The 23,195-nt window shown below is 55.6% G+C and overlaps 4 protein-coding genes across 8 annotated transcripts in view; 1 reads left to right on the top strand and 3 right to left on the bottom strand.

The window, feature by feature from the left end:
- Positions 1-948, bottom strand: part of SWSAP1 (SWIM-type zinc finger 7 associated protein 1) — a 1,750-nt gene extending 802 nt beyond the window's left edge. Inside the window, exon 1 of the mRNA XM_006765802.2 lies at positions 681-948. Within this exon, the coding sequence (XP_006765865.1) occupies positions 681-929 (249 nt within the window). The 5' untranslated portion in view covers positions 930-948. The remainder of the gene's footprint in view (positions 1-680) is intronic.
- Positions 949-5,613: 4,665 nt separating this feature from the next.
- Positions 5,614-14,113, bottom strand: PLPPR2 (phospholipid phosphatase related 2). Of its 2 annotated transcripts, none has more exons than XM_006765800.2 (10): positions 13,757-14,110; positions 12,334-12,508; positions 11,584-11,664; positions 10,428-10,616; positions 10,168-10,303; positions 9,126-9,397; positions 8,041-8,217; positions 7,411-7,533; positions 7,035-7,086; positions 5,614-6,922 (listed from the first exon to the last, which is right to left on the bottom strand). In XM_006765800.2, the coding sequence occupies exons 3-10, from the start codon at positions 11,647-11,649 to the stop codon at positions 6,579-6,581; spliced, it is 1,359 nt and encodes a 452-aa protein (XP_006765863.1). In that variant the 5' UTR covers positions 11,650-11,664; positions 12,334-12,508; positions 13,757-14,110; the 3' UTR covers positions 5,614-6,578. The 2 variants fall into 2 exon arrangements, with proteins under 2 accessions (XP_006765863.1, XP_006765864.1); XM_006765801.2 differs by having other exon boundaries at positions 6,796-6,922; positions 7,427-7,533; positions 13,757-14,113.
- A 547-nt stretch (positions 14,114-14,660) lies between these two features.
- Positions 14,661-22,201, bottom strand: CCDC159 (coiled-coil domain containing 159). Of its 4 annotated transcripts, none has more exons than XM_015565340.1 (13): positions 22,070-22,201; positions 19,170-19,288; positions 18,851-19,077; positions 18,161-18,194; positions 17,799-17,887; positions 17,628-17,709; positions 17,262-17,451; positions 16,610-16,677; positions 16,447-16,523; positions 16,010-16,131; positions 15,703-15,785; positions 14,894-15,007; positions 14,661-14,731 (listed from the first exon to the last, which is right to left on the bottom strand). In XM_015565340.1, the coding sequence occupies exons 1-13, from the start codon at positions 22,072-22,074 to the stop codon at positions 14,727-14,729; spliced, it is 1,215 nt and encodes a 404-aa protein (XP_015420826.1). In that variant the 5' UTR covers positions 22,075-22,201; the 3' UTR covers positions 14,661-14,726. The 4 variants fall into 4 exon arrangements, with proteins under 4 accessions (XP_015420826.1, XP_015420827.1, XP_015420828.1 ...); XM_015565341.1 differs by having other exon boundaries at positions 17,262-17,448; XM_015565342.1 differs by lacking the exon at positions 19,170-19,288.
- A 203-nt stretch (positions 22,202-22,404) lies between these two features.
- The window catches only part of TMEM205 (transmembrane protein 205), a 3,099-nt gene continuing 2,308 nt past the window's right edge, over positions 22,405-23,195 (top strand). The window contains exons 1-2 of the mRNA XM_006765794.2: positions 22,405-22,534; positions 22,998-23,130. Of these exons, the coding sequence (XP_006765857.1) occupies positions 23,007-23,130 (124 nt within the window). The 5' untranslated portion in view covers positions 22,405-22,534; positions 22,998-23,006. The remainder of the gene's footprint in view (positions 22,535-22,997; positions 23,131-23,195) is intronic.

Here is a 23,195-nt window from a genome sequence, read left to right as displayed (position 1 = left end):
TAGAAACATCGATGAGAGAGAAACATCGATCAGCTGCCTCCCGCACATCTGCTACTGGGGACGTGCCCGCAACCCAGGTACATGCCCTTGACCGGAATCGAACCTGGGACCTTTCAGTCCGCAGACCGACGCTCTATCCACTGAGCCAAACCGGTTTCGGCCCCCCAGCCTTTTTAAAAAATTATTTATCACTCGTTACTGTTCGGTATTAGTTCAGAACAGGATGTATCTTTTTTTTTTTTTTTTTGAGCGACAGTGGCAAGCTTACAGTGAAAAGAGATCATACGCCCTCAATGCAAGGTATTGTCTTCCTGCCAAATCTCGAGGTCAATCTTTCTGCGCAAAACCCACCCCCAACCCTTGCCTCTGGCTTCCCGGGAACCAACTCGTGTCCTAACAACAACCAGGGTTAGTCCCGCTCCAAACCAGACCTGATCCCACCCTTTGGGCCCCGCCTTTCGCTAACTCCGCCCCCTGATTGGACAGTCTCTCACTCAATTTTAACGAACCTCACAAGTCCCTCCCCCCTCAGCCCCCCACTCATTTCGTGACTCCGCCCTAGAACGGCCGTTCTGGCTCGTCCTTCCTTTGTCCCCTTCATTGGTCTGTCTAGTTGTCACTCAATCCTCGATCCGCCCTGCCACTGGCTGGGCCCGTCTCAAGTCCCGTCTCCCTGGTACCTGTAGCCGCAGGGGGTCGAGCGCCGCCGGCGTCCGGCGGGGTAGGCTTTGCAGAGGCCTCCGCGTCAGGAAGAGCACGGGGCCTCGGCCCTCCCCTGCCGCCTCCAGGGCCGCCGCGAATAGCAGCGCTGTCTTTCCGGACCCTGGACCGCCGAGCAACAGCAAAGGTGGCCCAACCTCCGCGGCCATATCCTCCCGGTGCCCGGCCGCCCTACCGGGGCTTAGCACCCGCTTCAGCGTTTCCGCCATCCCCAAATGCCTCTCTGTCCAATCGGCGGCCCCTTCCTGCCTTTAATCCCGCCCAGTCCGAGGTCTCTCTGGTTACAGTGCACTTCGCTTCTCTATTGGTCTATGGATCTGTCCATCAAGGTTAGGTCCGCCTTTGCTAGCTCCAGCACTGGTGAAGGGATGATTAACCTAGTTGAGGGAGGAATACGGGCGTTTGAGAGGGGAAAGGCCCTTCCCTTGGTTGAGTCTGCTGAGGAGAGCAGCACGAATACTATTATTGTGAGCCCATCAGCTAAAGAGACAGATGTAAGGTTGAGAGTTGAAGGGAGCAGACCCTACGGAATCGGTGACACACTGGTCTCCTAGTCTCAGTTTGCTCACCTGTAAAATGGAACCCCTGGTGTCGCAGAGGAATATTGCTATGGGCATGTGTCTGTGGTTTTGCTGATGTCACCCGATGACAGTTGAGAAGCAGAGAGATGGAGAGGCTGTGTGTTTCTCTTTCTGGGTCTGAGTACTGGCACCAGTGTCTGTCAGGGGCTGCACGCTCAGGGACATTTGTGTGCAAAACCGCAGACGCTGTCCCCGAGGGTCTGCGAGGAGTTCCAACTGCTTCCCCATTGGCCTGGGGGATCCTGGGTCCTGCTAGAGGCAAGGGGGTAGGGGGCAGGCAGCTTTGTTCACTCGGTAACTCCAGCGCCCAGAACAGTGACTCGCTGATTGTAGATTCTCAATATACAGGATGGGGCAAAAGTAGGCTTACATTTGTGAGTACAGGAGACAGTTTATGCTTGTATTATCATTTATTAAGTATTGTATTATTTCCCATACGGACAACTGTAAACCTACTCTTGCCCCACCCTGTGTACCGGTTAAATAAATGAATGAAAAAAGGAAGGTAGGATTGATGAGAAACTGGGAGAAAAGGAGGAACAAGGTGAGTGATCAAGTGATCGCAGGCTGGGGCTCCTCACCCAGACTTTGCCCCAGAGCTGCCACTCACAGCCCTGTTGCCCTAGCAACTCTGTCTCCTGGTAACTTCAAAGTAGTGCCGTTGCCAGGAGACCCAGGGGTAGGGCGGAACTGAGATTTCCGGGGCTTTCTCTCTCCCTCTGGGACCAGAACACAGTTCCACAACATCCCCCAATATACCCACTCACACAGTCGGGTACCCCCCCCACCACACACACACACCATGGCATCTCTGCATATGTTCCACTCCCAGAATCCCCATCACCCACATGCTCACAGACCTACCCTATCCTGACAAAGCCTCCTATCCACACTCTCTCCTACCTTCACACCCCCACACCCTTCCCTTGCACACACACCAGAGCACACTGATACAACCATAGCATTGCCGCCACACACACAGACACGTTTCCTTTTAGCTGATGCACCCGCAGCTCTGTCTATACACACACAGAGGTGAGGCACACTGTTACACTGCCTTGTCGAAACACCACCTCAGCCCCTCCCAACAACAAACCATGATTCACCTCACTTTGCAACACTACAAATGCACAAGCACCCAGTAGTGACAACTGTATCACACAGCTGCATACACGGAAGCATGCTGAACACAGCCCATCTCCGGTCTTTTGCATTTGCTGTTCCCCTGCCTAGAGCACCCAGCTTCCAGATAGCCCGGTGACTCGTTTTTCTACTCCATTCAGGTCTCTGCTCAAATATCACTCAGGCTTTCCCTGACCAGGGAAAGATTGCACACACTTCATTGTTTTTCTTTTTAAAATATGTTTTTATTGATTTTTTTTTTAGAGAGAGAAGAAGGGAGAGGGAGAGAGAGATAGAAACATCAGTGCTGAGAGAGAATCATTGATTGGCTGCCTCCTGCATGTCCTCTACTGGAGATCAAGCCCGCAACCTAGGCATGTGCCCTGAGCAGGAATCGAACCAGTGATCTCTTGGTTCATGGGTTGCCGCTCAAGCACTGAGCCACACTAGCCAGGCCATGCTTCACTTTTTAACTGCGTATCTGTCTTTATATGTCTTCAAATAACATATAACTTCCAATATTATGTACTTATTTTATTGCCTCTCTCCCCACTAGAAGCTCAGCTCCACCAAGGTAGGGTCTTTCTTTTTGTTCACTGCTGGGGATCTAGAAGAGCTACTAGTGAGCACTCAGCACACAGTAGGTGCTCATAAATGTAGGCTGAGGACATTGGCAGAGATGCAGATGTTTGGCATGCCTCTCATGCACACAGCACTTCTTTCTCTCACTGCTTAGAATCCCATCTTCCTGTTCTGACAGAAGAACAATTAACATAGAGGAGCTACCTGGAGGACTGATGGGTGAGGGGATGAGGACGTGGACAGTCTGTGTTTCTCCCTCACTTATCAACACCCTCAAGTTAATTTATGTAACAACAATTTATTGATCACCTGCTGTGTGCCAGACCCTGTTTTGGGCACTGGGAACTCAGTAGTGAACAGTTGACAAAATCTTTGAGCTGACATCCCTTGTGAGGGAGGCTGAGGAATTTAAATAGTCTACGAGCAGATGTTAAATTCATGCAAAAAAAGTTTGCACAGGGAAGGAAAGTTTGGAGGACCGATTATTTGGCTGTTTTTGCAGTTCTGGTAGGGGAAGATCTCAATGAGAAGTTGACAGTAGAGAAAAGACTTGAAAGAGGTAATGGGGTGAATCATGCAAATATCGGGGGGGGGAGGGGAGAGAACATTCCAGGTGGAGGCACCTGCACCTGCAAAGGCTCTGAGGCATCGGAAGAACTTTGGCTTTCACATCGAGTGCCATGGGGATCCACAAGAGGGTTTGAGCAGGGGAGGGATATGATCTCATTTACATTCTAAACCACAGCTCTGCTTTTGTTGAGCTGAGTTTGAGATGCTGTGAGACCCACGGGAGGACATCGAGAAAGCTCTTGAATAAGCGGGTACATCTCAGTATGGGTTCTTTACCTAAGATTATCCATCATGGGATGGGGACGTGGGCAAGGCTCAGGCTACTGCCACCACCCTCTCTAGCCGGCCCAGACACTTCTTTGTATCCTGCAGCCCCATTTTAACCTTTCTTGTGTTGTGCTCAACATCAGAACCGTGGACAGCACCAACTGGGTTGGTAGGGGCGCTGTCCACCGTGCTGAAAACTTGCTTCCTTCCTGTCCTGCGTGAAGGCAGCTGTGCAACAACAGGTGTGAGCCCTGGAGACCGGAGCTCTGGCCGGGGAAGCAGGGGCGTCCATGGTTCTGTACCTCCTCTGATTTCAGCCCTTTCCTGCTCCCATCTCATTCCCTGTGGTCCCCAACAGGCCCACCCCCTCCCCCTCACTTATTCCGCTCCAGCCACACAGGTCTCCACATTGTTCCCTGAACATAACAGGCACCCTCCAACCTCAGGGCCTTTGTGCTTGCTCTTCCCTCCGCCTGGAGTGCTCCTCCCACCAGCCCTGGTGTGTTAATGGACCCCTCGCCCCTCTCCTTCGCACCTCGTCTCCAGTGTCATCTCCTCAGAAAGAAGTTTCCTGACCACCCACTTGAAATTGCAAACGGTGTCTCCATCCCACAGTTGTCCTATTGTCTTCTATAGTTTGCGTTTTCTCCTGATCACTTGTTAATATCTAACCTATCAGAGGTCTCACTCCCTGACCTCAGTCTGTGGTCCTAGAGTTTGGAATTCAGAATTTTTCAGATTTTTGAAAATAACTCTGGGGTAAATACTATGTGTTGCATAACACCCCTGGTGGAGTCTGGGATAACATCTCAAAATCAAACACTTTATCATCAGTGAAACATAAGAATATTCACACCAAGTTAAATAAATGAAAGCTATAGTAACCTCATGTCAGTTCAGGTCAGGTTTTTGCCACAGATGAATTAAGAAAAAAATTTTTTTTGGTTTTCAGATAATTTTGAAATTTGCAATTGTAGTTCTGTATATAGCTTATACATTTATTTATTGTCTCGTCTCTTGTCTGAGAATGTGAGCTCCATGAGGGCAGACATTCGCGTCTGTTCTGTTAACGGTGACAGCCCCTGTGTCTAATCACACAGCTCTTGGCATGCAGTAGGTGCTCCCTAGTGTTTGATGAATGAATGAGAGGATGAGTTAGGGGAAGCAGCTTCCCTTTTCCTCGTCCCTGGATGACTCCATGCCCTGAATGGCCTGTCTGAAGCCCTGCAGAGCCGGTGTGCGTGTGCGTGTGTGTGTGTGTGTGTGTGTTTCCCTGCCCCTCCTACACTTCCTGGTCTCCATTGGGTCTTCAGCACAACCTCCCAATCAGAACTCCTGCTTTCATCCGTGCATCCAGGGGTTTGGCTTTGAGGTTCCTACTGCATCCCCTTTCACTATCAGGACCCTGAATCCACTCACTCTATTTCCTGTGCCTTCTACACCCTGGCCATGGTAAAAACAAAACAAAAACAAAAAAACAGGCCAGCTGCCCGGGGAAGACAGGCATGTGAGGCCCCTCACTGTAGGTTTGTGGGTCTGCATTTCACACGAAGACACAAGAGCACAGAGAGTTTAATTAACCTTCCTGAGGCCAAGAAGCACTGAGCCAAGATTTAAACCCAAGTTGCTGGCCCACAGCCCCACACTGTCTTTCCACAATTGCCCTCAGATACACTAACAATACACCCACACCCAGCCCCACTGACACCTAGCCCCACAATAAAAGTCCTCCACACTCCAATACTCAGGGAAGGAAGGCATGTGGCCAAACTTCTGTTACAAACAGGTCTTTATTAAAGATGAGGGAGGGGCAGGAAAGGGAGGCAGTGTCTCCTCTGCCCACTGCCTTTGGCTGCCCTCCTGGGTGGGGAGCCCTCTCTGCTCCACCCATGCCCCCATGATGGCACATCTCATGAGGCTGAGGCATGGGGGCAGTGTGAAAAACAGGGAACAGTGGGTTCCAAGGGAAAAAAGGCCCTTCCCCACAGCCCTAATAAATAACAGAAGAGTTTGGGGTGACCTGGGCACAGGCAAAGGGAGACAGCACCCTGAACCACAAAACTTTTGAACTGGACAAGCCCTGCATAAGTAGGGAGTTAGGAGGATCTGGGCGGGACGGTGCACATGGTGGAGGGTCTGAAAGGGGAAGGGGTGAATCGAGGACCCTGCCATGGGGGAACCTGCCCCCACCCTCGGGTTGGATTCTGATCCTGAGGAGAGAGAACCCAGTTACAAAGGATGGTCCTATCTCCCTCCTCAGTGTCGCACATACTTAGGCATGGGCGGTCCCCCATTGGCTGGAATCATACCCACCCTAGAAATTCTGGAAAACAAGGGCTCCTATTGGTTGTTCATTTGCTGAACACTGGCTGGAGTTGCCCTCTTGCCTGAGGATTCTAAGTGAGGAGGAGGCTCCCATTGGCTGGAGTAAACTCCTTTTGGTTACAATTCAAATAACTGGAGGCTCCCATTGGCTGGCAATAGCCAATGGGGTCAGGATTTGGCCCTCAAAAGGGCAATCCTAGGGGGCAAGGGCCCACCTCCCAGTTATGCCCACTTGGATGTCCCAGAGTGCAAGAGAGGCAGGGGGCCCCCCAAATGTCCTTCCAGCCATCCTCTGCTGTCTGGACCTGGCTGGTTTGGGGACAGGGGGCTTTGGCACTCACACGGCGCACGCACGCACACGTGTGGCAGGGAAGAAATGAGGATGGCAGATTCTGGGTGAGTGATTGGGCCTCACAGCAGGTGGTCACGGCTAGCAAACAGGTAAGGGCTGAAGTTGTCCCGATGGAAGGGGGAGGGATAGAGTCCACTAAGGGTGTACAGGTCCCGCAGCAGGGGTGTGGGCAACAACAGCTTCCGGCCACGTCCACCACCCCCTCCTGGCCCTCCAGGCCCAGGAGAGGAGGGTGAGGGGCCCTGGCTGGGGGTTGGTGCTGGCAGGGGCAGGGGCAGAGGCAGGGGCGTTGGCTCAGATCTCAATCGAGGGCGGGGCACACGGGGTGATGAACACATGGCTGGAGCCCTGGAGGACGCGCAGCTTGGGATCAGGTGGCCACGGCGGGCGCAGTTCTGCGGCTCTGGGGGTCAGAGGTTATGGAGTTAGAAAGCTTGGGAGGAGGTAAGACCTCTGTGGCAGTCACCACCATCTGTAAGTCCCCTCATTTATCCCTCCTTCCCCCGGACACTCACTGGATGGGGTGAGCCGTGCCGGTGTCGAATGCGGCCTGCAGGCCTCGGGTTCCTGAGACAAAGAGGCAGAGGGATGGGCTAGCGGTCCCCTGAGCCCCGCGGGCCACAGCATGCGGGCCTCATTGGGCAGAGAGCCCAATGGAAGACAACCAGGTTATCAGGATTAACCATGTCCCCTCGGCAGGGAGAGAGGGTCTCACCCTTCTATTCTGTGGGACTGTCCCCCGAGTCTTATGTTCACAGAGATGTCGTCCCCCCACATCCCCATGGCCCGGAGGACCCCCCCTCCCCGATCTGTTGCCTAACTCCCTGCACCCTTGGTCCCCCTTCCACCCACCACCCTCTCCAGCCGGGAGCAGTCCCCGGCCCCCCTTACCTGGGCCACACTTAACTTTTCGAGGGGGCTGTCCATGGTGGGGGCTTGGCCCAGGCTCTCCCAGGGGGAGAGCCTTCGGCCGGAGGGTGGCCGGCTCTGGAAGTTGTGCACGACACAGGTGACCTGGGACAGAGGCATATTGAGGCTAATAAGATAACAGTGGTGTACATGCCTTCCCCATTTTTCAGATAAGGAAACTGAGGGTCAGGTTTTCAAAGACAGCTAGCATTTTTTATGGTGCTTACTATGTTCTTTGCCACCTTACGAAGAGGCTGCTACTATTATAATTAACTCCACAGGGCTGGGACTAGGAGGAGGCAAGTAAGACTCCGTTTCGTTTTTGCACGAATTTTTTTTATTTTTAAAATATTTCATTAAAATTTGATTTATCTGAATCACTGAGTGTTTTAACACCCTTCAGATTTTGCACTCAAAACAGTACCTCACTCACATCATCCTGATCCAGGTCCTGTCATCCCATTTCACAGATGCACATCCGGGCAAGGTGAGGGTAAAGATCTGGTCCCAGGCCTCCAAGTCCATCCCCTTCACAACCATGCAGCCCTCCCTTTCGGGTCAAGGAGCCGATGGAGGGTCTCCCATACCAGAATGGGTGCCCAGGGGGCTCACCAGAAAGGTGGCGATGGCCGCTCCGGTCAGGAAGCCGGCCAGCACGTCTGACCAGTGGTTGCGGTACTCGGCCACGCGGACCACGCCCACCAGGAAGGCCGGGCACAGCAGGGCCAGGCAGAGCGAGGGTTTGACCAGGCGGGAGCCCTTTACGCGGAACACCAGTGTGACATACATCTGCGGAAAGGAAACCCGACGGGTCAGGGGGCACAGGTAATGCGGTTGCCGGTTGCCGACCCCAAGCGGCCGCTGCGTTTGGGGCTGGGGGCACGGCCAGAATCCCATTGGGGCTGGGGGAGGTGGTCAGGGGCTCCAGGGAGGAGCCAGAAGACAGGAGCGCAGGGGGTGGAGGCGTGCACCCCCAGTGGGCCCAGCTGGGATGGGGCATGGCCAGATCACCAAAGAGCAATGGTGCTCTCAGGGGCAGGGTCTCCCCCGGACCAGTCACAGGTGGAGACAGGCCCTTGCTGGGCGAGGGCGTGGCTACAGAACCAGAGGGCGGAATCAGGACCTAAGGGGCAGGTCCAGGAGCTCCAGGAGGTGGAATCTCCAAAGGCCAGAGGATCACTGACCAGAGTCGAAGCTGAGACCCAAACTCCAGGAAAAGGAGTCAAAGCAACATGGGGTGTGACCAGGGAAAAGCAAGGGAGCGTCAGGAAGTCCTAGCAGAGACCAAGGCAATAAAGGGGGAGGGACCGAGGGCTCCGGGGGGGTGAAGGCCCGGTCTCCCAGCCAATATCCAGGACCTGCCACACCCTGGGGACATGGCTGGGCTCCAGGCACAGGGTCCTGCTCCCCCGGGGCGGAGCCAACAGCTTCCAGTGGGTGTGGCATTACCGGTCAGGAGGCAGGGCCAGGCGCCAAAAGGCAGCCAGTCAACAGCAGCAGATTCGGGGCAAGACTAGGGCCCAAGGGGAGGAGTCAGAGCTTCCACCGGGGTAGACCCTGCCTTATGGGCGGGGTCACAGGGCCAGGGCGTGGCTTCCCCTGGCTGAGAATTAGAGGCTCCAACCCAGGGGCCTGCCCGCTGGGCGCACCCCCCCCGCCCCCCACCTCCACTGCCGAGCTCCCATTTCGGGGCTCACCGCTGTGTAGGTGACGGCATAGGCGCAAAGGGCGGCATCCTTGCAGGGGAAGGCGCGGCGTGCAGCGGCCACCAGGTTGGGGCTGCCCGCGCAGGCACCCAGGTCGGTGACAAAGCGGTCGGGCCCTGGCCTGTCTGGCGAGGGCGGCTGGCAGCCCAGGGCCGTGTAGTTGGGGCGGCACACGGACAGGAAGTGCGGCGTGGGGTTGCCAGTCACCACCTGCCCCGCGTTGGCGAAGATGGTCGTGGTGAAGAGGCCAAAGGAGTAGACCCCTGGGGACGGGGTGGGAAAGGGTTCAGTGTTAGGGTCCTGGTGCCGCACTGTTAACTCCCCTGTGAGCCTCCTTGGGCCTCATCTGGGCCCCTATCTCCTTGTTCCTGTGACCACCATTTAATCCCCTTAATGCCATACCCCATTAGAGCTGGGCCACCACGATGGCACTCCGGGCCTCCTGCCTCTGTCCCTCTGGGACTACCGCTATGGCAGCAGGGGCCCTCCCCTGGGACCCCATTGGACCTTGGTTTCCTCAACAGCATTACGTCAGCATGGGACCTATGCCTGGGACCCCTGGGAGCCTCCTGATGGCATTTCTGGGCCTCTTTATATCTGCCCTGGACCCGCTGTGACCGAGTTCTCACTTTTCTTCTGGGTCACCAATGAGCCAGAGCTGAACTGCCGGCCCTCGGCCACGGGGACCACCGTCATGGATGAGCTATGCTGCCTCCTGTCCCCACAACCACCGTCTGTGGCTGGGACTACATTTACAGCACAGCTGAGGTCTCATCTCCCTGGGGCCCCACGGTGTCCCCCTTTTCTGACTGAGAATCTCCCTGTGGCAATTTGGGGCCTCCTCTTACAGTTGCCGCCTTGGCTTAGGCCCCATCCATGTCCCTAAAACCTCCATCATGTCTGGCCTGGGCCCAAGTGCCTTTTGCCTCTGACCATCATGACAGTTCTAGGCCCCTTTCCCGCTGGAATCCTGATGATGGCTGAGCCTGGCCCATATCCCTTTGCCCGGTTGAGCCCTGGCCCTGTCACTCACCCAGGAAGCGGACCAGCCTCCTCAGTGGGGGGCTGAAGCGGCAGCAGGCCCCAGACACGATGGTGCTCTCCCCGATGATGGGGATGGCTGAGGGTGGTGCGGGGAAAAAGGCACGGGCCAGCTCCCCCAGCAAGATCTGTGGGTGAGACCAAAACAGGGTCTTCCTGGCCTTCAAGCCCAGCCCTCGCCACCTCCCCCTGACCCTCCTGCCTCCTGGGAGGGCCTCCCACCGTCTTCCAAGGCTACCCCCCCAGTCTCACCGTGAGGGTGGGCCCAGCGGTGACCAGAGCATAGATAAGGGCAGGAGGTGCCCGGCTGGCAGCCTCGGGCCCCGGGTAGGGCTTGGCATAAGTACTGTCGTAGCAGAAGAAGCCCTGGGCGTGCACCGGGAAGGTGTCCGTGAACTCCAGGCGGTATGCAAGCAGGACCACCACGCCCAGCAGCACAGACTGCCACCCAGCCAGAGCGGAGAGAGAGATGGAGAGAGACAGAGAGAAAAAGAGAGAAGGTCAGGCCTGAACTGGGGACATGGACAGACACACACACACACACACACACACGTAGGGTACAGGGCCATGTGGATAGGTCCAACGCTATTCAGGCACTAGATCAGCTGGAAGAGATGGGATTGAATACAAACAGAGAGCACACACACACACACACACACAGAGAGAGACAGAGAGAGAAAAGGGGGAGAGAAACAGAGAGTGACCAAGACAGAGGGAGATGAAAAGAGTGAAAGAGAGAGGGGTGGGGAATGGGGCCAGAGAAGTGTCAGGGTTTGGGAGACAGAGAAAAGAGTTGGAGATGGAAACAGAAAGAGAAGACAGAAATAGAGGGGAGAGGAGAGAAGAGGGAAGAGAAGGAGAAAGAGAAAGAGAAAAGGCAAAGAAGAAAAAGAGAAGGGGCTAGAACAGTAGACTAGAGAGAGAAGAAAAGAGGGAATGGGATTTGGGAGAGAGAGTGAGGACACGGCTAAGATCTGACCAGAGAGATATAGAGACTGGGTGGGGGAGTGACAGATAGATCACCAGGGAAGAATTAATATTACGGGTAGGACTAGCAACTACCACAGGTATAACTCTTCTGTCAGTGAATACATTTTACCTTCTAAATATGCCCATTTGACAGAAGAGGAAATTGAGGCTCAGGAGGATATATGAGATGCCCAGAGTCCAAAAGTAAGGATGTGAAGAGTGCGATTGGAACCCTGGAAGTGCTACTTCTGAGTCCAAGCCCATAAAGCCCGAGACAGGAAGGAGGAGATGGGGAGAGAGAAGGCAGGCCTGGAACCAGGTAGATGGAAAATCAGGGCCAGGAAGGGACCTGGCCAGGATGAGGGACACGGAGAGGGGACAGAAAGACAGGTACACCCCCTCCCCACGGAGGGAAGGAAGGAGGTACTGGACACCTCACCTCCACGAAGACAAAGCAGGGGATGATGGAGAAACTCCTCTTGAGCTGAGGTCTCCCTCCCGCCATGGTGAAGGCCTGGGCCTGTGGAAGTGGGAGGAAATGGGTTGGCCAGAGTGGGGCCTAGGGGGACGCTCAGGTCACAGGCCCTGGAGTCCCCTGGCCATGCCTCTGCATAGCCAGGGCTCAGCCCTGCTCCTGCCCATTGGAGACACTAGCCTCCTCTGACAACCTGCTCAGCTCAGCCTGCTGGCGGGGGAACCCCAGAGATCCTCTAGTGGTCTTCACTCCCATAACCTACATAGGAGATTCTGACCCCATACGTTTTAGGAGGGACTCTCTTCCTTACTAAGCAGGACACCCCCCCTCCCCCGGCCTTGAGAAGAGAATTCTCCAACTTAACAGGGATACCTCCACGACGGAGAAGGATCCATTTAGAAGGTTTCTCACACCCACCAGTTTTTAGAGAACCCCATCCTCTTTCCCCACATGCTTTACAGGGGACCCCATGCTCCACGTCCCCCACTCCTGCCAGGCCCTTCTCCTGAGCCCCGTCTCCCATGTCCCTATGGTTCGTGGCTGATGGCCAGGCCCTACTTCTCTCCCAGTTGCCTCTCCCTCTCTACTTTCTTCCAGCCCATCACCTCCCTGTATCATTAGGGCGCCATCTCCCACCACATGCTCCCACTACCCCAGCAGTGAAGCACTAACAGGGTCACACCTGCTTGACCCATTCTCCCAGGCGGGCCTCACCTGTGAAAGAGCCCTATGACTTCCCACAGGTGGCTGCCACGCCCGTGGACTCACAGCCGTTCCTGGCCACCAGCAGGGCAGTGATGGTCACCCCCATTGCACAGATGTGGAAACTGAGGCGCAGGCAGGTGAGGGTAGGCACTCTGGGTCCAGTGCTCCATCCACAAGGCTTGCTCTTCAGTGTAACATGTGGGATGAAGGTTGCTAAAGGTCCCAGATGTCTCTCTGGCCACAGCCCCCTCACCCTCCCAGAGACATAATCAACCACACTGTACCCCCAGAGTACACAACTCAGCCACAGCCTCCATCCCACCCCCACCCCCCACACACCATGGCCCAGCATTCGCCCATCTCACCACCATGGACCAAGTGCCTGCTGTGTTCCAGGCACTGTACTGGGTGCCAGCCTTGTGGTGAACAAGACAGGCCCACTCATTCAGACAGGTGCCCAACACCCACCACAACCCACCACACGCATAACTGCATACTCATGCACACACTCCACACACGCACACGGCACAATGTGCACACAGCCTGTCACGGACACCCACACAGATCAAACAACTCCCCCCCAGCACAGGCACAGGGACACAACGGGAGGCTCTCCACACGCCTCACAGCCCCTCACAGCCCCACGTGAGCACTCGCCCCTCAGGGGTGTGGGCTCAGGGCTGCCAACACACTTAGGAGCAACACCAAAAAGAGAGTCACCATACACAATGGGGGGGTCACTGAACCGGTCACAGTGTCACACCCCCAGTTACATGGAATTCAGTGACAACCACACACATGAACACTTCTCATCCATGTCGACTGTCATGGGAGATACCGTGCTATCCACAGCCACAGCCACATGGCCACACCAGGGCACATACATGGACCATGACAGACTCACACAGAGCCACAGCCACGCATTAGAATGCAAAAATGCCCCCCACACCATTAAAAGCAACACACAACAGCAGCCACACAATGACAGTCACATGCACACAACCACACGGACTCACAATCACAGTGACAGCCATCACAACAAAGCCACACACACACACCATCAGTGATAGCCACGATGAGAGCACACAATGACAGCCGCAGGAGACAGTCACACACACACCACACACACTTCAGAAGCCACACAATCACAGCTGTACAGACACAAAATGACAGTTATACAACCACACACTGACAATCATTACAGCCATACAATCCCAGTCACCCTCACCACTACCTCTTGGCTTCTCAAGCCCAGATCCCCTCCTATGCCCCCTCCCAGCCCGGTCCCCAAGCTCCTCGCTTCCCCTCCCCCTTCCCACGCTGGACCCGCAGGGGACCGGACCCACAGGATCCGAACCCGGACCAGACAGAGACCGAGGGTCGAAGCCCGAAAGAAGGGCTACAAGGGACACTTCAGGCCCCTCCCCCTCACCGGGTAGAGGCTCTGCCACCTGAGCTCCGGGTCCGCCTAAACGTCACCAGCGCGGCCGGACGGACCGATTGCTGGCCTGGCGGGCGGGCGGGTGGACGCACAAATGGAGATGCTGTCGCCCCGGCTCTGCGCCGCGCAGACTCCGCGAAGGAGCGAGGGGCGTGGCCTCGGGAGCCTTATTTGCATAACACAGTGGGCGGGGTATTGAGACATCTTATTAGCATGATCTGGGCGGAGCCTCGGTTGTTTGGGGCGGGGCGGGGCGTGTTAGAGTAGATTGAAGGGAAATGAAAGATGGAGGTTAAGAGGGAGGACTCTGGCCCTGGCCGGTTTGGCTCAATGGATAGAGCATCTGCCTGCGGACTCAAGTCAAGGGCACATGCCCGGGTTGCGGGCTCAGTCCCCAGTGAGGGCATGCAGGAGGCAGCCGATCACTGATTCTCTGTCCCTCTCCCTTCCTCTGAGAAATCAATAAAAATTTTTTTTTAAAAGAGCAAGTACCTTAATTTTAGTGTACAGTAAACAAATAAAAAAAAAAGAGGGAGGACTCTGGGTGAGGGTAGGCGCTGAGGGCAAGAGGAGGGCGGAGTGTCAGAGCATGACCTGGGCCACCACGCTCCCTCTCTGGGCCTCGGTTTCCCCATTTGGGCAGTAGGGCCAGATCGCCAAAGCCCCCTGGAAAGGAAGGCCGGTGGCTAGGGTGAAACCGCCTGTCCAGCCACTCATATCTGGACAGAGCAACCCAGGACTTGTCATATACTAATCTGGCCTCGCACTGTACTCTGACCCTAAGTTCATACATCCCCAACAACCCCTGGGATCGCCATGCCCGCCCCAACACTGGCGAGTAAATGGGGGTGGCTCATTCTCAGGCATGGAGGCCGCAGGAGCAACAGTCCACAGGTGGAGGAGGGTCTCGGCTAGTTTATTTTCTCTCTGGAGGGGTCTTCGTGGAGAGCAACCCGGCTGCTCAAGCTGTGGGGAGACAGGATGGGTAAGGGCCAGGTCTGGTCCAGGGGACCCAGGGGTGGCAGTCAGGGTGCAGGAGCCCAGGTTGGGAGCTGGGAGGGTCCATACTGTGGGATTCCAGGGCTGGTCAGGAGGGGCAAGGTGGGCGGAGCAGGGGAGGAGCCACACCTGGTGGGAAAGAGCGGCTTTTGTTGAAGGGTGGCTGGGAAGGGTTCTGGTCCGAGTCCGAGTCCGAGTCCCAAGAGTGAAGCGGAGGACTCAGGCATCTGTGCCCCTTGTAGCCTGCAGGGACAGGTGCCATTCTGGCTCTCCATGCATGAACCCTGAATGTGACCCTTGAACCAGGGTCCCTTGATCATGTCCCTTGAATGTGACCCAATGTGACACTTAAATTTTACACCAATGACCCTTGAAAAACATCCAGGTGACCCTGAGTGACCCCTAGATGAAACCTCCAGGGACTCCTTAATGTGACCCCAGATTAAAATCCAACAGATGTGGCCCAGCTGGTGTGGCTCAGTGGTTGAGCGTCAACCTATGAACCAGGAGGGTGGCAGTTCCTCCTGGGTTGCTGGCTCAATCCCCAGTAGGGGGCATGAGGGAGGCAGCCAACCAATGATTCTCTCTCATCACTGATGTTTCTATCTCTCTCTCCCTCTCCCTTCTTCTCTGAAAGCAATGAAAAAATATTATTAAGAAAATGAAACCCGCCCAGCTGACATGGCTCAGTGGTTGAGCTTTGGGCTTGATTCCTAGTGGGGGGCATGCAGGAGGCAGCCGATCAATGATTCACTCTCATCATTGATGTTTCTATCTCTCTCTTCCTCTCCTTTCCTCTCTGAAAGCAATAAAAATATATATTTAAAAAAATGAAACCCAACAGATGTGACCTCCAAATATGGCCTCTGAACATGACCTCATGTGTGAAGCTGGAGAATGACCCCACCCACCCTGGAGCATGGCTCAGTCCCTCTCACCCCGGAGGCTCCCAGTCTTGGGGCGGATTCCCGAGGACATGGTGAGGCCATCAAAGGAGTTCTGAAGCGTATGCACGGCGGACCTGCAGGAAGATGGGGAGCTGGGGCCCCCAAGTGACTCTGGACTGCCTGAGGCTGGGGCACGGGGTTGTTAGGGGGGCAGAGGAGGAAGGGAGTACTGCTTGGAGATGGAGGTCTGGACTCAGATGGCTTCTAGGTTCTGGTGGTCACTGTTTGATCAGATTGGGGGCAGGGCAGGGCAGATGAGGGTCAGGGGTCAGAGGTCAGAGTGGGGCCTGGGCATCACCATATGTCACTCAGCTCCTTCTGGAGGTCACTCCTCCAAGAGCCATTGCCTCCTGATGGCATCTCTTCTGTCTCCAGCCAGTTGGTTGTCTCACACCCCTGTTGTTTCATCTTGGTCAAGACCTGGGGCTCCGACAGGGGTAGGGGGGAAGAGAGAAGAGCAGTAGTAATAAAATGACGGTGCAAGGTGACCATTACATGCTAGGCTGTCCTCAGTTCATGCAGCTACCCCTTCAGGTAGGGATGTGTGTGTTTTATCCATTACACAGGAGAGGAAAATGAGGCCCAGAGAGGTGAAGAAACTTGCCCACAGTCACACAGCAGTAAGTAGCAGAGCTGAGATTTATGTCCAGGCCTTCTGGCTCCAGTCCAATGGTGGAGGCCAGCAGAGATCCCCATGTCCCCAACCCATGTGGAGTCCCTGTCCTCCCCTCTCACCTTACGGCACTTTGCCTGGGTCTTCTGCACCTTCTGGATGTTCACCAGGTTCTCGGTGATCTCTTCCTCCTGTGCCTCTGTGAGGGGAGGGGGCTCAGGGAGGCCAGGCAGCAGAAGGACACCCCCACCCTTCCCCCCACCGCCGTGGGCTCCAGGCACTCACGGAGCTTCTGATAGATGAAGGTCACCTCCTCCCGAACCAGCTCCAGCTCCTCCCACAGGAATTTCTTGCTGAGGGGATAGTGCAGCCTAGGCCCACAGCCCGTGCCCAGTCCCTGGCCTCCTGGTCTCACAATTTTCCCACCTGCCTCTCCAAACCTCCTCCGCCTCCCATGTTCCCATCTGTTCAACCACCCATTTCCCCCAGGTTCCAACCCTCCCCAAGTTGCCACCTACCTTTACCCTCCAACTACCATTCCCCCACCTCTCCTCCCTCAGCCCCAGTCCTCTCCTCCTGACCTCCAGCCTCCCATTCCCTCAGCTTCCTATTGCCTGGCCTCCATCTCTCTACCTTCCTCACCCCTGACCTCCCATATTCCCAGCCTCAGCCCCCATCAACCTCTCCACCCCCCAGTTCCCTGATCCTCCGACCTCCTTCCCATCCTACCTCCAGCTTCCTGTCTTCCCTGCCTTCTGGGCTCCCAGTCTCCCCACACACAAACACTGCAACCTGTCTTCGCCCCTATCATCCGCTCCTCTTGTCCTCTAAGCCTTCCATGGCCCCCCATCATCCTTACTCAGGCCTCCCCTATTTTCCCCATCTTGGGCTTTCTTCCCTCCCACAGCCTCCAGGCCTCCCCCCTTGGCACACTCACCTGTCTCGGATCTCCTGGGCCAGCAGCTGCAGGTAGCGGGTAGTGCGGGTTTTCTGCACCTCCTCACTCTCCCGCAGAGTCTTCTGTAGCCCCTTCAGGCCTTGCGCCAGGGCCGCATACAGCTCCCGCTGTCCCTGATCCAGGTCCCATTTTTTCCCCTCTGTCTGCTGGCTCGTGGGGTTCAGGACTCCTTCAGAAACAGTGGGAGCTTGATTGAGGCCCCATCACACCACGCACAGCTTTGAACCCACTCGCCCTAGCCTGGCTGGAACCCAAGCCTGAATCCAGACTCACCCACTGCTCTCACTCTGACCCAGCTGACCCTGACGGCCTCCGGCCTGACCGTGACCTCAGGCCAATCCTCACCTTCAAGCTGTTGGATCTTGATTTGCTGCAGGCAGCTCTCTTTCTCCAACATGGTCACTGAGTGATTTAGGAACTCAAAAGCCTGTCGGGGAAGAGGTCATGCCTGGAGGCAGGGTGGGGAGGAGAAAGGGACAGAGGTTGCTGGGCCCAGGGCTGGCTGAGGAGGCTAACCTTCGTCTGGGCCTGTAGCTGGTTCTTGAGTGACTCCAGTTCGCATCGCAGGAGCTTCTGGGTGTCAGGAATCATCATGGTGGACTTACCTATGAGCAGAAGTGTGGGTCAGCCAAGCTGGGAAGGGTGGGGGCCGGGGCAAGGTCGGGAGCAGGGATCACAGAGCCTGAGGTAGAGGCTGGAGTAGGGGGTCAAGATCAGGGACTGGGATAGAGGGCAAGGTCAGGGGCAAGAGGCAGCTGATGCTGGGGCAGGGTTGAGCGGGCAGCAATGGCAGGGGTCCACAGAGGCTGGGGCAGAGGGTGGAAGAAGGAAGCAGCAGGTCTTGCACACACAGCCTTGTTAGGAGGGAGGGCTCTCACCTTTGATTTTCGAAGAGCTGGTCTCCAGTGGTTTCTAGGATGGGGGAACATGAGGGCAGTAGAAATTCATCCCTGGGCTGCCTCCTTGCTCCCCCCAACCCAGTGTTTGGACATGAGTTGAATCTGCTGAGTTCTGGGTGTCCCAGACCCTGAGTGCAGGCATATCCGCACATGCTCAGAAGTGCACTTCTGTGGCTTGTACCCAACATGGGTGGGCCTCTGGGCTGCCCCCGACAGCATGCACCTGCAAAGTCCTCTCTCTGGACTGGGCTCAGAAAACGGCCCTCCTCTTCAGGGGCAAACGACATTGACAGTGTCTGCAGGCAGCACCAATAGCACAGACACATAGCCGTGCGTAATCCCAGAACAACCACAGCTACATAAACTCAAACACGGTCACGCACTCCAAGTCATAAGACCCAGGGCATCCATGTACACTCATCTCAGATACATAACCAGACACAGACACACCGGCAGTCATACCCAGAGACAATTACAGAAAAGACTCCACGAAAACACACAATCCCACATCCATTCCACTCATTCCCTCGTCCATTAAGACATATTCATTGCAGGCCTGCTGAGCACTGGGAGGTGTTCTGGGTGCTGCGGACCTCCCTGTCCCCCCAACCAAGCCCTGCAGCAGTAGATTGTGGGACAGCAGGAAGGGGGTTCCAGGGTGTGGGTAACCTTAGTGATACTCGGATGCTTCTTCACAAGTTCCTGGTCATTACAGCATTCCTGTGAGTCTGAGTTGGGGGAGTGGGGAGACCCAGGCGACGGAGGCCCTGAGTCCCTCCCTGGCTTCCAGTCTGTAATTGTCACTGTGTTCTCTGAAGCAGCTGGCCCCGAGGCCTCTGGTTCTGGAGTGCTGGACCAGTGAATCGTATAGTCCAAGTTCTTGTCTGAGGAAGTACCTGGGGGTAGGTGAATGCGGGCTTCCTGAGGGCCAGCCCCGAGCACTCAGCCCCTCCCAGCTCCCCAGCTCTGGAGCAGCCCCTCAACAAACCCCAGTACTTGTCACACTTGCTGTGGTCAAGCGAACACAAGTTGGAGGGCGACGGAGATGAGCAGTAGCAGGGCAGAGAGTAGTCAGAGTCTCGGGGCAGGCCGGCCAGAACAGGGTCGCTTCAAGTAGGAAGGACAGGACAGGGGGCTGCACTGAGACCAGCCCCCCTGTCCCGACACTGCCAGACCCTCCCTGACACCTCACAGAGGCCTCAGCCCTGAACACAGGGCCTCCAACTATGGTAGGAACAGGATAAGAGATGATCCCAGCCCCAGGGATTGGGATGGGCAGTGAGAAGGACCCAGAAGACCCCACAGGAGAAAGTGAGGTCTCAGAAGAGTCTAAAAGAAAGAAAAAAAATCTTAACATTGGGTCCTGGTAGGAAACAGCATGTGCAACTCTAGCCTGTGTGGCTTAGTTGGTTGGGCGTTGTCCCATGCACCAAAAGCTTTCTGGTTAGATTCCTGGTCAGGGCAAATGCCCCGGTTGCAGGCTAGATCCCCAGTTTGCAGGGGGCATGTAGGAGGCAGCCAATCAACGATTCTCTCTTATCATTGACTAGTGGCTTGGTGCACAAAATTCGTGCACATTAAAGGGAATTATTAGAGGATATATTTTAATATTGCTATTTGCCCTTTCTCTATAATAGAAGTGTCAGAGATGAAAGAAAAATGGTAAAATGTATATGAAAACCTTACTCCTGTCAGAGTCTGGGGCATACCACAGGACCCAGAGTCAAGTCCCCGGCCACCTGCGTGCACCTTGAAATTGCAAGAGATCCAGACCTGGCCAGCCCCGCCAGGCGGGGGATGCAGCCTCAGTTCCCCTGTCAAGCCCCGCTGGGTGGGGGGTGCAGCCTCAGGTCCCCCAGCCTGGTGCCAGGTGGGGGGTGCAGCCTCAGATCCCCCAGTTCCCCCTCAGATCCCCCAACCTGGCACTGGGATGGGGGTGCAGCCTGAGGTCTCTGTCAAGCCCCGCCGGGTGGGGGACGCAGCCTGAGGTTTCCCTTCAAGCCCTCTGGAGCCGGAGGCCTGGTCTGAGGTCCCCCATCAAGCCCTGCTGGGCAGGGGGTGTAGCCTGTGGTCCCCCATCAAGCCCCACTGGGTGAGGGGGCACAGCCTGAGGTCCTTGACAAGCCCCACCAGGTGGGGGCACAGCCTCAGGTCCCACGCCCTGGCCTGGTGCCATGCAGCCTCAGGTCCCTGCTGATCACTCATTATGGTTCGTTATGGGAACCCCGCCTCCACTGTGGGCGCAGCCATCTTGTGATGGCATGATGGAGTGAGGGTCAATTTGCATATTACCTCTATGATATAGGATGTTTTTATCTCTCTCTCCCTCTCCGTCTCCCTCTCTAAAATCAATAAAAAGTAGATTTATAAAATATTTTTTAAAAATCAATAAACTATTCTTTAAAAAGAAAAATAAAAAGAAAAGAAAGAGCATGTACCAAAGCTTGGAGGTGTGGAACCATGTGCTCTGTGATGATAAATTCAGGCCAGTTGGAGGCAGAGTCCAAGAGGAAACAGTAGGAGATTAGCAGGGCAGCTCAAGCAAGGCATTGAAAGCCGAGCAGAGAAGTTTGGACCTGGTTCCCAGATAAATGGGAGCCATCGTGTATGAACAGGGGAGGCAAGGCACATCTATTCAATCAGTATTAGCTGAATGGGGGCCCGGGCCCCTGCTAAGTGGGGCTGGGAACAGGTGGAGTCATGTGGGACAAAGCTGTCTGGAAAAACTTCCCGGTGCAGGGGATCTTGCCTTGGGTTACACTCAGACAGAAAGGCCACGATCTACAGGCCTTTCTGATTCCTCTAGTGTCCTTCCTCTGCCCAGTCCTAGAAGACTGCTGTGCACCTTTCAAAACCCTATTCAGCATCTGTTCTGTAAAAGTTTCCTTAATCCGTTTTTTTTTTTTAATGTCTTTACTGATTTGAGAGAGAGAGGAAGGGTGAGGGAGAGAGAGAAACACCAATGTTAAAGAGAAGCATCAACCGGCTGCCTCCTGCATGACCCCTAGCGGGGATCCAGCCCACAACCCCGCACATGCCCTGACGGGGACCGCTGACTTTCTAGTGCATGGGACATGCTCAACCAACTGAGCCACACCGACCAGGACCCTTAATCCTTTTTAATAGATTTTTAGAGAGAGAGGAAGGAAAAGGGAGAGAGAGAAAGAGAAACATTGATGTTAAAGAGGAACATGGATCGGCTGCCTCCTGCATGACCCCTACTGGGGATCAAACCCGACAGCTGGGCCTGTGCCCTGACAGGGAAAACCCCGCAACCTTTCAGTGCACGGGAGGATGCCCACCCAACTGAGCCACATGGGCCAGGGCCCTTGATCCATTTTTAAGCTCCTATTTTCTGAGTACCTCACTGAGCGCCGGGCACCACCATCAGCACTCATTCGGTCTTCACACAAGAGGCAGTGGACGCCCTCTGGCTGGATGGTGTGGGCTCAAGTCCTAGCCCTGCCCCTTCCTAGCTGTGTGGTGTTGGAAGAGTTACTGAACCTCCCCATGCCTTAGTGTCCCCAACTCTAAAAACGGGATCTCGCTACCACATCGTTGAGTTGCTGTGATTAAGTAGATTAATCCATGCCAGTGCTGAGCACACAGTAGTGGGAAACTCAGTGCATGTCCTTGAATGTCACACTGAGAACTTGGGACCTGGGAATCATATAGGAGCCCTGAGAGGATTGGAGGAGAGGGAAGACCCGTTTCTGAGTGCCACCTGCAAGCAGAACCCCCTGCCCCTCCCACATCAGTCGTTCCTCTCTAAGTTCCTCCGGGGAGAATTCTTGGGGATAGGGCGGGGTGTCATTAACCTGGGCCCCGCCCCCCGGGCCTTGAATCCTGCGCCCCACAGGCTTCCGATCCCTTCCCACCCCCACCTACCACATAGCACCTGCTCATGCTCTCCCATCAGGAACCGCGAAGCCAGTCCCCAGCTGTGACGCTGAAATTTGATCCTGTGGGGACACCATCACTTTAAAACGCGCGGAGCCTAAACGCGGAGTCACAGAGAGGGGCGTGGCTGGCACGTTAGTCCCGACCCCTCCGTTGCAACCCAAGGCCTCATTGGCGCCTTCCCGCTTCCGCTGGGAGCCGCCGTGTAATTGAGTAAAATCCCGGAGAGGGGGCGGGGCTTCAGGCCGGTTTCTGCTAATCGATTAGTCCCTATCCAATGGGGCGGTACAGGAGGCAGCAGATTACGATTAGATTGGCTTCGGGTTCAGCTGGGAGGCGGGACGAGTTCTCGGTCCCACGAGGAGAGGTGGTGGGGATCCCGGGAGTGCAGTACCGAGCCCAGCCCGCTGGCCCCCAAGATTGGCCTCGGCGCCTCTGGTCTCGGACGCCTGGGTATTGCGGGTTGAAGTCCGATTCCTACTGGCGGGATGGTGTCTTCGGGATGAGATTTGGGGGTTTCCCAGCATTAGATGGAGCCGGGGTGCTTTGGGGACCTTCATATAGATATCTGGATCTTGTTATGGGAGCAGGAGTCTTTGCTGTTAGAACTGGAACCCCGAGGTGATATTTGAGAGTCACGGAGGTGATCTCAGGAGCTCTAGGGCTACGAGTTTGAGCTGGTGGGGCTGAAACTTGGGGGTGTCGGAGATGGCATGGATGTTGGGGTCCAGAGAGTCTGAGAGCTTGAGGGCTGACATTGAGAGAGATGGGGTCGGGTTGTCGCAGGGCCGGCCCCTATTCCTGGGCTGCCATTCCTGCATATCTGCTGGATTGGCGGTGACCCTGGCCTTGCGCAGGCTCCCAGGGGCTGAAGGCCAAAGGTAAAGCTCTGAGCCACCCGGTACCTCCTTCCCAGGCCTGCAGGATGGAGGAAGGCGGGAACCCGGCAAGCCTGACTAAGGTGGTCCATCTGCTGGTCTTGTCCGGGGCCTGGGGCATGCAGATATGGGTGACCTTCGTCTCAGGTAGGGACCCTCGTTCTGGACGTCATGGATACCCAGGTGGGGACAGGAATGAGAGCGGGACCTGGAGTATCCTAACGGATGTGTGGTCC

Source organism: Myotis davidii, unplaced genomic scaffold, assembly GCF_000327345.1.
Source record: "Myotis davidii unplaced genomic scaffold, ASM32734v1 scaffold1439, whole genome shotgun sequence".
Taxonomy (NCBI): Eukaryota; Metazoa; Chordata; class Mammalia; order Chiroptera; family Vespertilionidae; genus Myotis; species Myotis davidii.
The sequence above is the reverse complement of the archived record's forward strand: the minus strand, read 5'-3'. Positions and strand labels throughout refer to the sequence as shown.